The sequence below is a fragment of the Lampetra planeri genome, chromosome 34, assembly GCF_965212315.1.
Source record: "Lampetra planeri chromosome 34, kcLamPlan1.2.h2, whole genome shotgun sequence".
NCBI lineage: Eukaryota > Metazoa > Chordata > Hyperoartia > Petromyzontiformes > Petromyzontidae > Lampetra > Lampetra planeri.
This window is the reverse complement of record NC_136140.1, coordinates 7,394,879-7,407,845: the sequence shown is the minus strand read 5'-3', so window position 1 is coordinate 7,407,845 and position 12,967 is coordinate 7,394,879. Positions and strand designations below refer to the sequence as shown.

The following is a 12,967-nucleotide window of genomic DNA, read 5'->3' as shown; positions in this document are numbered from 1 at the left end:
AGCCCCCTTAGGGGGTCTACTCTTTCACACTGGCCAGACATCTTGGAAGAGGTGTGAGTACTCACACTATAACTCCACCAAAAACAAAAGCTGCCTGTCGACTAAGAGTAGTGGACCCATTTATAGTGCTGGGTGGACAGAGGCAGGGAGGGGGGGATTTAAGAAACTCGCTCCATTGTTTTTAGCTGCCGAGCCGGGATAATTAATCAGAACCGTACTCTTTGGTTCTTTCGGTAAAGTCACGTAGGTATAAAATAAAATAAATTAAATCACGACGTTTCGGGCGCAACACAAGCGTCCGTCATCAGGTGGGACAAGCTGATGACCGAAAGAACCAAAGAGTATGGATCCCTGCAGTCACGAAAACTTCAAATCTAGATTGAATCAGAACTGGCAAACCTCTCGATTACAAGTCCAGTGTACTAACCATTCCTCCATGGCAGAATCCCTGTATATGTGTAGACTTCACAACGAGTGTGTGCTTAGTATCGATGGGATGGTGCATCGATTCACTGATTAATATTTGCGTTTAAAGCTCATGATAAACGCGTTGAATCACATGTGTAAGAAACAATCTTTTTCAATTTGCTGGATAATTGTTGTATGGCGGGAGGGCTGGTTAATGTACTGCATTATCAACCCAATAACCTGCGTTCAATTCCCAGTTGTGGCTATTATCAGTGGGTTAAAAGTGATGCCTGGACCGTCCCCTGGAAACCCATCTTCACCAATGCACTGATCAGCACGGTGAAATTACAGGACCATGACTTCTTATGTTATAGTCAGTCGAGACCGCTATATTTACCACTGCAATGAATTAGTTATGAAGTACGACTCTGAACCACCATAATATATAAAATCACCAGGGTCAGGTTAATCGTTCAGTCCCCACTGATCAGCCAATTAAAGCATCATCATCAACATCATAATCAGTCGTTTGCATTGCTGAGGCCGAGACGCATTCTGTGGGATGAAGAAATCAGTCAGTGCCAATGTGCCTCTTATCTGCAGGAACATGAAAACAGGCTATTCAATGTTACAGAGTCTAGTCTTTGGGTCAGCATATGTTTTTGCTTGGTAGAAAACTGTGGTCATATTAAATGTGCAAAAGAAAAAAATACAATGCAATATAAGGTTTATTTTTTGCCAAATGCATTTCATACATTGTGTTTTTCTCTTGCGTTGTATTTATGGAATGTACATATTAACCTATTCAGCTTCTGCTAAAATAAACTCCCTTTTCCTTTTGGATCTCTCCATGGGACTATTACAGATTCCATTGTCGGAATGGGCTGAAGGTAACGGTCTGTTTCCGATCATACCCAAATGATTTGGTGCAGCACAATTGTTTAAGTTTAGTGCTGCAACCGCATTGCCTTCAGCCAATTCGGTTTGAAAAGGCTGATAAAAATGGTGACATCCACCAGGACATAACTTATTTACTTGTTTATTTTAAACGACAGTCATAACACAAGTATTGCATTATTATTTTGGTGGGTCGCTGCCCCTTAATGAAGTTCCATTACAACGTAATGCATTATATCTGTCTTGGCAAGCCCATTAAGTCTCTGTCACGATGAACTTTATTTATTGCGTGTTAGTTTAAGCGGATGCTCCAGTAGGTATACCTTAACAATTTATGATCACGTTCATAAGGAACCTCTCACTGATCGCAAAAACGCTTTCCGCCACGAAAATGATGCATTTGCAATAACGAGCCCGAAACTACTTTGGACGGTGTTACGTCTCGATTTAGTCTCGGCCACTGAAGCATCGATTCTTAGTTGCTGGCAGCGGCGATGTTTAATTCAACATGAAAACTGCTGCGCACAGAGAGTCTGAGCGATTGTAAAAATAATAATTTACTGCCTATTGTCAACCCCTCCGCACTGTGTCATTCATGTTTTTTTTTACCATACTTCATAATTTTTCGATTTAAAGCTTTCGTGACTGCAGGGATTCATCTTCTTGGTTCTTTCGGTAAAGTCACGTAGAAGGGAAGTAATAAAATTCACCTGAGGACGGCTGCTTGCGTTGTGGCCGAAACGTCGTGAGAATTATTTTTATTATGTTTTATTTTTATTATTTTATTACTTCCCTTCTACGTGACTTTACCGAAAGAACCAAGAAGACATACTTCATAATTCAAGAGGGGCCAGATATCACTCGACATTGACATAATCTGTAATACGGAATGAACCCAGGTTGCCGAGTGTGCAGCGAGGTACGCTCGCTGCTGCACCACAGCTCCCGAGCGGTATTTCATTTTCATCTTCGAGCGCTGTCCATCTGCTCAGCAGCAATGATGGGTCTTAGTGAAGTCACTCTGTCGCTGTCCGCTCTCTACCGATTTCACCACTTCGGTCACCGCCAATCCCCTCCACCCACCTCCGCTTTGTCGAACGCACGCTCCGTTTGCCTCTACTTCTCAGTCCTTATTTTCTGGTGTGCATTGCCATATTTGGTAGTCATTCTCGAGACGTGTCCCGACCACTGCGGTTTCCTTTCTTGGATCATTTGTAACGGCAAGTAATTTGTATTTATTTATTTAGTTGCAATAATAACACACACACACAAACATCTCAAATGTCGTCCTTTTGAAACCTAGGGAGCAATTATGGGACCATTTGTTCCACTTCCTGAATTTTTTGACCGTTGTGAACAATGGGGCACTGGACATGCGTGATGCATGCGTACCATTTGCACTGGACAGATGCAGTTCATGCAGTTGTATTAAAAGCACACATCACTTGGCTTTGGTCAACATGCACATCGGCATGCTGTTATGTAAACAGCAGCAATGTTTTGCAGCAATTACAATCGAGCTGACTTTTACAGACCGGCTCAACTGGCAGGGTTGCACACTTTTGATGCTAAACCGACCTGAACTATTCGGACAGAAATCCTCGCTGCAGACTCCAAACATTTCCGTACAGTACAGCCAGTCGCCCCTCACGTCGGTGATGTCTTATGTGGGCACCCATTGAAAATTGATATCACGTGTCTCCTTTGTATTGGCATTTGTTTTGGTCCAGCCTAAACGTGGGTTACGAGATTGACGCATGGCTATTATTAAAACAACAAAAAGCAATTTCCTCCTGGACTTTCCACCTAAACTTGGCCATGCTACATGCGCAGAGCAAACAGGTTGCGATGCAGAACAGGGTCATGTGATGTGTGCACTTGGGCACAACGGCCTTTGTCGAGAGGAATAAACCAGCTGGGGAAGTCTGCTTCTCGCTTTCATCCGGAGTGGATTCAGCAGTACATTTTGGGTGTTCCATCATGCATTTAGCAACTGTCGAATTTCATCAACGAATTAATACAAAAATATATGAGATACATGAATATATATATAAAACACCTTATAAAAATGGCAAATTTGTAATTTTAAACATGCAGTGTGGGTGAATTTGAGTTTACGTAAAAGTTAAGTGAAAGTCAGCCACAACACTAAATTAGTATCATCATTCATTTGTCAGCTACACACGCGGATCTGCACTCTCTCCCTCTCTCTTACATTACATGTCACGAGGTGATGAAGACAAATGCTGCTTTTCACTGTGCATCTGCTCGCCATTTAAGTGATTGTTAAACAGTTGAAGGATTATTGGCTCAAATGTCACACGGCATTGTGCACGTCTTTCACGGTAATATTTAAGCCCTCCATGCATTATCTTGTTATTGATGAGAACAGATGTCGCTTATGAGGCCCGCTAGGCTTTATATTAAACCATACACGTTGTTTCCTGGCTTCCCATTGAACGTCTTGCACGATTTATGGAACAGGTTGTGCAGTGTGCGCTGTTCAGCATGATCAGAATAAGAATCTTCATTCATCCTGGAGAAATCCAATGAGCTATGAATCTCTTTTTCAACAATAGTCCAACGTTGCACTCCACGGGAAGCCAAAAGCCAGACAACAGCCCGATAGAAATGTGATTTCGTTCCTGAAGATGCTCCGAGGACGTGGAACAAAAGATCAGAAGTCATGCCGAACGACACGTGGTACTAACTGTTAAAAAACAACATCACGTAGCTATACAGGCCAACCGCGAAAACCGACGCGGTGAATATTTCTTGCGTGTAAAAAAAAAACACGCGTGGAAATACGAATCGCGTGACTGGGGCCTCTTTTTTTCCCTTTGCTCAAGCTTGATTCTGCCGACGGATTATCACGGTTGGCTGCTACGTTGCGGTGCGAAAGAAGTTCGACATACATGCACACAATAACTTAGGGGAGTGAACGAAGTGACCGAATAATCAAATGCATCACCCACACAGTTGATGATTTGCACCTGCGCCGCTCCACAGAGACCTCTGTGCTATGCACAGCTGCGAGGCATTAATAATGGAGCGTGTCGGGTGTTTTTGGCGAAGCTAAACAAAATATATATTTTACAATATACATAATGTAATACAATTTGGATTTATATCGAGTCTAAATGCAAAGGCACCTCAAGACGCAGTGCAAGATAGTGGGACGTGTGCATCACGGGTGAGAATACACTGAAGGAGAATATTTAAATATAATTTAAAGAGAAGAGACAGTCAGTTCTAGCTACAGCCATGGTTATATATATATACACTGTATATAAAGCACCATTGCTCAATCTGAAAATAACTTTAAAAATCGTAATTGGACACAAATTAATTTCCCTTGAGGGTATATATTTGTCATATAGCTGTCGACCCTAATTATCTCACATCTTAAAAGAGAAATAGGAATGACAATACGATAATACATGGCCTTTCTTTTTCCCAGGAGAGCCTCACTGAGTCTCGAGACTCTTTCGCAGGAGGGTCCTGCAAGTTGTATCATGGCCAATTCCATTCACGAGTGTTTTGCATGTGAATGCAAAGAGCGGGTAGCTGGAGAAAACCCGTCACACATGCGAGGAGGAAACACTCAGAGCTCCTCATACAAGCGGCACACCGCTGTGCTGCCAAACGCCGGGTATTTATTCCCTTGGATTCTCCCAGCTCAGTAATGACCCAGCCTCAACCCCTGCTTAGGCTTCTCAAAGGACCCAACGAGATCCATACATTTCAGGGTCATTCGCTTGAATACATTTGGAGAGTACTCCCAGCGATGTTAAGAATCAGGTGGTGCAACTGCACCGGGGCACACAGGCTGGAGGGAAAAAGAGGTAGAGAAAATTGACAGAGGGTCCCCATCTCGTTACTTGCGCCAGGGCCCATGCCAACCACGTTCCACCAACTGATAGTAGTGGTCCGTGCTAAGGATTTCAGCTGATGTGGGCCGTATAGGTGGCTGGTAACCGCCGTGTTTGGTTATGGCTAAGGGACACCCACAATATTTTGGACAATGTAATCATTGCATTACTGAGTCCGCGTTTTTCTCCCTTCAACAAGCTGACGTGAATGCTGATTAAGCTGAACATGCTGATGATTAAACCGTTAAATACATAGCCATGGATGACCGGTAGGCTCCATACTAAGCCAGTACGGTAATTGTTCTTTAGGAGTCAGCAAAGGGATTTTTTTACGATCGCTCAGGACTCGCAACCGCTCAGAGAGACGAGCACGTGCGAAACGATTCAGTTGCGTGCAGCTGATCTCTCAAGCGTGGACCCGGCTTAATCAATGACAATTTGACAGCCCCGCATCCCCCCCCTCACCACCCCCAAACTTCGAAAGTGTGTCCACGCGCCTGCCCGACCTCCCCTGCGGGGTTGCCGTCTTACTTGTTGAAGAGGTTGAGTCCGATGCGATACTGCCGCTTGCGGATGATGTCGTTGCTGAAAGCGGGCGAGTCGCAGCCCCCCTGCGCGTCCTTGTGGTAGCCGGGCCGCGTGAGCGCGGGGTCGCGCGCGCTCGTGTGCGACGACGTCTCCGACCCGTAGTTGATGGTCTCGTTGGAGTTGGACGTGCTGTTGATGCTGTCGTTGTCGGCGTCCGAGAAGTCCGAGTCGGCCTTGCTCTGCCTGCTCCCGTTGACGCCCAAGCTGAGGCCCCCACCCTGCCGCAGAGCGGAGGGGGCCTCCGGCGGCAGGACCCGCACCATGCTGGCCCCGGGCAGCGAGCCGGAGTCGACGGATCCCCGCGAGGGGCTCTTCGGGCTCACGGGGTGGCCCGAGAGGCTTTGCTTCCTCAGCACATCCTGGCTCAAGGAGTCCATGAGAACCTGGGCCTTCTCCACGATGGGCATCGCCCGCATGTCCCTGGCCGTGTTCACGGTTTGGGAGGCGACGGTCGTTTTGGGTAACGTGCTCCTGACGTATGTGTGCGTCTGGCTGCCCTCGGAGATGCTGCACCCCGAGTGGAATCTGTCCGGCGCAATAAACGACCCGGCCGCGGCCGCGGCCGCCGCCGCTACTGCTGGCACGGCAGAGATACGGTTTGTCGGAGACGGCGGCGTGATGGCGTCCTCGTCGATGTACAGCGTGATGTCGCTGTACGACGCGGCCAGCTTGTCCTTCACGATGCCGTCGTCCGCCTGGCTGGGGTCCTCCGCGAGCTCGTCCTTGGGGAGGAGCGTCAGCGTCGAAGAGTTGCCATCGTTCCCCGCCGACCGCGAGTCCAGCTTCTCCTCGTCCGACTTGCTCAGGCCCCTGCAGTTGAGCGCATCGTCGATGGAGGCCGCGAGCGACTTGACCTGCTTAGAGAAGGCGTCCTCCAGCTCCGTGATTGTGTCTCCCTGTTGCCGCCCGCCATGCCGCGTCCGCTTCGGGCCCTCTTTGGCCTCGGCCTTCCGGTCTGCGGAGGCCACAATCACGGCCGTCACGGCCGTTGTGGGTGCAAGCCCTCCTTGTGGTGGCGCCTTCCCCGCAACGGGGGACTCCTGGGTCGGTAGCTGCATCCGAGTGCCCTTGGAGACACGGCTCTCACACATGGAGTCTCGGATCCTCCGGAACTGCTTCTTCATCTGGTACTCTCGGAAGGCGGTCTGTATGGTGCACGCTGCTCGGCGGCTGATGTAATGGCCCCCGTATTTACGCTCCAGCATCTCCACCTGGGAACAAAGAAAAAATAACAACGTGCAGTTCTCGCGCGAGTTCGGCGCGGCGTCCGACGTTTCACTCCACATGCTGAGAGCTTCAGTCGCGGTCACGAAAGAAGCCCCCGGGGCGCGTAGAGCGTTACGTCGGACGTCGTGCTGGATAACGCGAGGTACCACCTGAAAACGTGTCGGAGAGCGGTACAGCACAACCACGATAACGTATGCGGCGAAAATAAAAATACGCGTGCACTCTCAGCAGTTTACTGTCGAGCGAAAACACTCGTGTCGGGTGTGTTCAGCGTATAACCCAAAACGTGTATAATGACACGTAGCGATTTGGCAGCAGCATCACTTTCAAATGCTGAGGTACATTTGTCCTACTCTTATTACAGTAAACCAATGACCGCTGCTTCGCTGAGCGATTGCGATTGGCTCAGAAGATTCGATTCCCACTTTAGGGATCTGTACACGAGGCTAAAATGTCAATAAAAGCAGGCTTGATGCATTCCTTTTACTCGGAATGCATGGACTTGGCAAACAAAACAACAAGGGCAGCCAATACGAGCAACGACTGCGAGTTCACGCAATTCGCATTAAATTTCCAGGACCACTTTGGCGCTCATCAATAATTGTACGCATTGTGAATCAAGCCAACGTTGCGGCTGCTTGAGCACAAGACGTTCTTTGCTCATGACACCATGACACGCTACTTTGCTACGGGTAGTGTGGGTGGGGGGGGGTGGAGTTATTTTTCTCTCCTCTAAGTGAAACACTCCTAACCAAAGGAGAGACATTCTACTCGCAATCAATTTCCATCACACCAACTCGTGTCCTCAGTGCATGCCTCCGGGTGACAAGATGTAATAACTCGTTGCTGAATAATGGAATATGCAGGTATCCATGCATATTTTTTGGAGTATATTAATTATACACTACTCTGACCACATTTACCCGGAATGCACCCAGCCTCATCGTATCTCAGGAGCAATGTCGGGCAAAAGTTTGAATAGTTCTTGAATGAAAGACCACTGTGCAACAACAGCCGTTTAGTGGCTGCTGCAGGACAAATGTTGTGGCTAGAATTGGGTAGTGCAGAAGAATCCATCGCTGTTCTGTGTACGAAGTCCCCCACATCTGTGCCCACTGCGCCATTCACCACCCTGCACTGACCTGCGTGGCAAAAAGAAATCCTCACGACCCACACGGTGTGTGGTGGCCCTCATCCAGCGGTGGATTTACAAAAGTTTCCGTACGTGTACATGTTATGAGTATTGTAGGACTTGCACAAGTGCTGTAATGTTTTGCAAGTTCTTTTGGGACCATCGGAACAACCACTATTAATCATAGCAGCATTTGGTTTGGCAGTGTCCATACATCACAAAGTACATAAAAGTGGCCTATGACTCAACAGAGCCTTGCTTACTGGTGCCAAGCCTGGCATTTGGCACACACAGATAAAGTTCACTGCTCCAATTAAGTCTCCATGTGGGCAAATGATAGGGCTACAGTGGTCATTTATTATTCTGCTTGCTCTGTTGTATATGTCTCTACTATTGCGTGTCACAATGGACAAAGGCCGTTTAAACACACGTGAAATGGTGACAAATGATATACCGGGTGGTCAACAAATTGTACGCTGAGTCATAATAGCCAGTTTTTAGAGTGGTCTGCATTATGACCGTATTTGCTCGGACGATTGAGCAAGCGGACCGGAATGTATTGGTCAGCATGCTGCCTCACCAGGTTGCTGGTTGGTCAGTCATTGCCATTGATTGACCCAATTCTGTTGCGGTGTCGGACCAGGTGGACGTGATTGTGGCTTGCTGTAACCAATTGTCAGAGGCAGTGTTGGACTCTTCAGCAATGCCTCTGGGAATTACCGAGAGGAGCCCCCCTTCCCTCATAGGCATCTTTGGGCAATCAAAGGCAGTTCTGATTTAATGACTGCTCGAGTTAAGGTTGTGAGGCATGAAATCAATTTGAGGGAAATCATTGCCGGCGATCATCTCGCTATTGGCAATGCATTTACAATGGGTAACTATATTAACATTTACAGCAATGACAGAGCATGATGTAATTCTTCTACCTTGAAAACAAAAATGTATGCAGCAACTACTAATGCCAGTGATGATTGACATTAGTTGCCCTATTGCATCAAGGCATTTAAGGATCAACTAAATGCCTCATTGTTATGAAATGTACCCCATGGAGGTGTACACAATGCACTGATTCATCTATTGAAATCCATGTTGTCTGCTCCAGATACGTGCATCGAAAAGTTGTTGTGAGAATTAATTATTATTGATTTGTCCATTTGGTATTTTACGTAATTATTTCATGTCACCCCGGCAGTCACCAGAGGAGCTTTCATTCGCTAAAAAGTTTTAAGATCATTAGATCTTGAACTGAATTGTGATCCTTGACTCGTGACAATTCATCAAATTGTTAGGAGACCGAAATCAGGAGTCGGCTAAATCTCCGAGAATCCATTCGTTACCATCGGTGCTGGCAGCCATTAGGCTTGTGAGATGGAGTTGCCACCTGTCCTGATTTTCTCAGGATCCTCCACTTTTTGCGGTGGAAAAGCTGAAAGTCTTTTCAAGTCATTACAAACTTCAGTTTATGTCAACTGCATATAAATACACCGATCAAAAAAGCGCATTTACATGTGGTTCTTCGCTCTTCCAGTATTGTGACATATTCTTCTTCCAAAGATATGTCCTGTTTTTAAAGCCTAGGCGGTGGCAAGAACAGCATGATCTCTGCTGCAGTCACACCACTATCATCAAAATCGTCGCCATTGACCTGGCCCCACGGTGTGTGTATGTATGTTGAACTTCCTTCACACCGTACGTTGCCAACCGTGCTAATCAGACGTGCGGGAAAATAAGCAACTATATTAACCGTTACAGCAATGATAAAAGCACGATGTCATTCTCCTACCTTGAAAACTAAAGAATTAAGCAGCGACAACTACTGCCGGCGATAATAGACACGAGTACAGGGCTCCATCACGAATATTAATAACGGGGCGCAGGAAAGCGAGGGGTGAATGTCACCTGTTTATCCTGCAGGTCGGAGGAGAGCTCGTAGCTCCCGGCGAGCGAGTGCTTCCGCCGTGCAGCGGCCGTCGCAGCCGTGGTCCCGTCGTCCCCTTGCTGCTGCGCCCGGCGCAGCGCCGAGTTGGATCGCTGGAAGCTGGCCCTGCGCGACGTCGATTGCCGCGATTGGGCGGAGGTGCCTGGCAAGGCCGAGGCGTCGTCGGACGCGCGGGCCGGGGAGCAGGCCGCCGCCGCCGCGGCGTCTCGACTGAGCGAGCCGTCTGTGCACGTGACCGTCTCTGGGCCCTGTGCCTCAACATCCACGCTGCGGTCGGTGAAAAAGAAAGAGACGCAAAGAGGCATGGTTTGATATCGGGTGCAAGATTTCTCTCCCCGTCGCCGGTCTTGACTGGCACTGCCCACGCCTTGCAAACTCCTGCCTAAAGTTACACACAGAGGAGTCGTGACAACTCATTTTGGTTAATTGTACCCTCGATTTAAAAACGAGATGTTTGACATCAGGTTGAAGTATGAAGCTGTACTTCAAGCAGGGAGAAGGGAACGTCGGACATATATACATAATTTGGGTACAACTGAAAAACACATTTTGGAGAAAAATTTGTGGTAATCAGCTTGTTAACTACGTGTAGCCCGATACCATTAAATATCTACATTTATTTTGACAGTCAGTGTCTATAATGAGCTATCACAGCCAGCTAGATGGCTCAGCGGTCGTGGGAGTGGCTCACAACCAAAATATTGCGAGTTAAAATCCTAACTTTGGCACGACACAATGAGGACCACTTTTTTGGCAAAGTCAACCAGTGGTTGTCTCTTTGGAGAGACCCCCCCCCCCCTCCACCATGGGAATGTGGAATTTCCAGCACTGGCTCAGGGCTGTAAACAGGAGATGAGCACCACCTGAATTCTGAGTTAAGAAAGACATAGCTGTAATGCTTGTGGCTGTTTAGTGCGAAGTGAAAACCCACCAATGAAATTCACGGGACCTGAAGAATAGTTAAATGAAGTCACGCAGCAGATGATTGGCCATTTCCATTAACAAGGGTTTAGGATCTGTGAGTAACACACAGCTAACCACCACATTAGTACGGCACACAGCATGATCCTGTCGAATGTGTAAGCCATGCACCAAAACATGACTATATTTTTTTATGTACGAGTGCTGGTTATATATATGTATCATATTTGCTTAGTTTTCTGAGTGAGCATTGCCGTCCACCCCCTTTCTGAGCACGGACCCCGGTTATGAAACGCGTTTGATGGAGTGGGGTGCAGGCACATTGCCGCAGGCTCTGTGCTGCGTTACTCTGTGAGCACGCGATCGCTTTGTCGGAGACTTTCTGACCCTGGGAGCACGTGGCTGTGTGAGAGTGCACCAGGACGCAGATTCAAATTGAAAAGGCGCCACGTAATCATACGATTGTTCACAATAATTATTGATGCCTTGAGTTTTCCGGCTGGCTGCTGGCCGGGCTCCTATCCACCCCAACGATGTATCTATCGTGAGTGGCTGCTGCGGGCCATTGCCACGGGAACTATCTCGGTTAACTGGATGAATGGGATTTTCCGTGAAACGCCTAAACATTTAATTGGGTTGAAACGGCGGAAAGAAATTCGGAAGACATATAATAGAAGGTGGGAGTCAGGGATATAGAAGAATAACACGGATTATTTCACATTTGCCTAGCTGTTCAACTTGTGCTCATATTAATGTTATTCTTTCACCAGATTATTCTTTAAACCCTCGAGATTATAAAAAAACAACCCTCACAATATGTATTATTTTGGCATTTTATTATGCTGAAAAGTAGATTACTTTTAATAAGAGGCAGTTGTCATGAAAATGGCAGCTGACTCTTTATTTTCCATTGCAGAGCAACGGGTTCTCTATCAGTAATAATTATTATCTTTATTTACTCATGTAACCCTCACTGAGCCTCAGGACACCTTTACAAGAGGTTCCCACCCACCAGTGTACATAGGTATGCCACAGTAGATCGAGCGGCAGGTTGCACGTGGTCAGGTAAAGTGTAGGTATTCCCATCTCTTCCAGGATGTCTCGTCAGCCTGGAAGAGTAGTACAACGGCACACTCTAAAGGGGGTTTAACACGTAGGCTTTTCGCCATTCTAGCGAATTGCCCGATGATGCTGGATGTAATTACCAGCGAAACGTCGTACTCAAAAACTGTAAATGTTGTGGATTCACTCTTCAATACACCGGTGGGCTAAAGTAGTGAACTATTTGTCTTTTGTCAACGTGACACGTTTTTGCTGATTGGCCGTGTCGGGTGGTGGAGGGTTACGACACATTTATAAATAGCGCGATCTAACCCAAAAACTTTATTATGAACTCTAAAGGGGATAATTTAGAACTCCCTGCAGTGGAGGTTCTTCTGCCAGCAGTGGTCTGTGCAATACACCGCAGGGCTGAACCTTTACCTTTTTAGCTGCAGCCGGATGTTTGGCAAATTAAATTTAATAAGTGTTTGGCATGCAGGAATAAGCCGTAATACCTGGAAAATGTCTCACAAATATAAGGGAGGTAAGACCTAAAGCTCTGACAGGAAAGATTATCAAGAATCCACAGATGTACTGCCATTCACTGGTTACCCCACAGCCAAAGCCTACAACAACCGACGTGCATCGGCAGTGTAACCATGAAAGTAGTAACTGGATCACATAGCTCTTGAGATCTCACGACATTGGGGCACATTTAGAGTGATTTGGTCACGCGTGAACCTGTGCTGTTGATATGGGAGCAGAGATTGGTTGCTAACTGGTGAAGGAACAGAAACACGGCCTAATTCTTACGCGGAACACAACACCACCTCTTATAAGTCGACCCAGCGCAACTCACAGCTGCTGCCAAATGGGTGGCAAAACACGCGCCAAAGATAACGTTTTAACTAAACCTTAGGGGTAGGGGCTTTTTGTCATCGT

At 47.1% G+C, this 12,967-nt stretch overlaps 1 protein-coding gene across 5 annotated transcripts in view; it reads right to left on the bottom strand.

The window, feature by feature from the left end:
* LOC144730083 (IQ motif and SEC7 domain-containing protein 1-like) overlaps positions 1 to 12,967 on the bottom strand; it is a 78,016-nt gene that overhangs the window by 35,974 nt on the left and 29,075 nt on the right. For all 5 annotated transcript variants that reach the window (XM_078610625.1, XM_078610623.1, XM_078610627.1 and 2 more), the window contains exons 2-3: positions 10,024 to 10,330; positions 5,709 to 6,976 (exon numbers count right to left, since the gene is read on the bottom strand). In XM_078610625.1, coding sequence (XP_078466751.1) covers positions 5,709 to 6,976; positions 10,024 to 10,330 — 1,575 coding nt within the window. The remainder of the gene's footprint in view (positions 1 to 5,708; positions 6,977 to 10,023; positions 10,331 to 12,967) is intronic.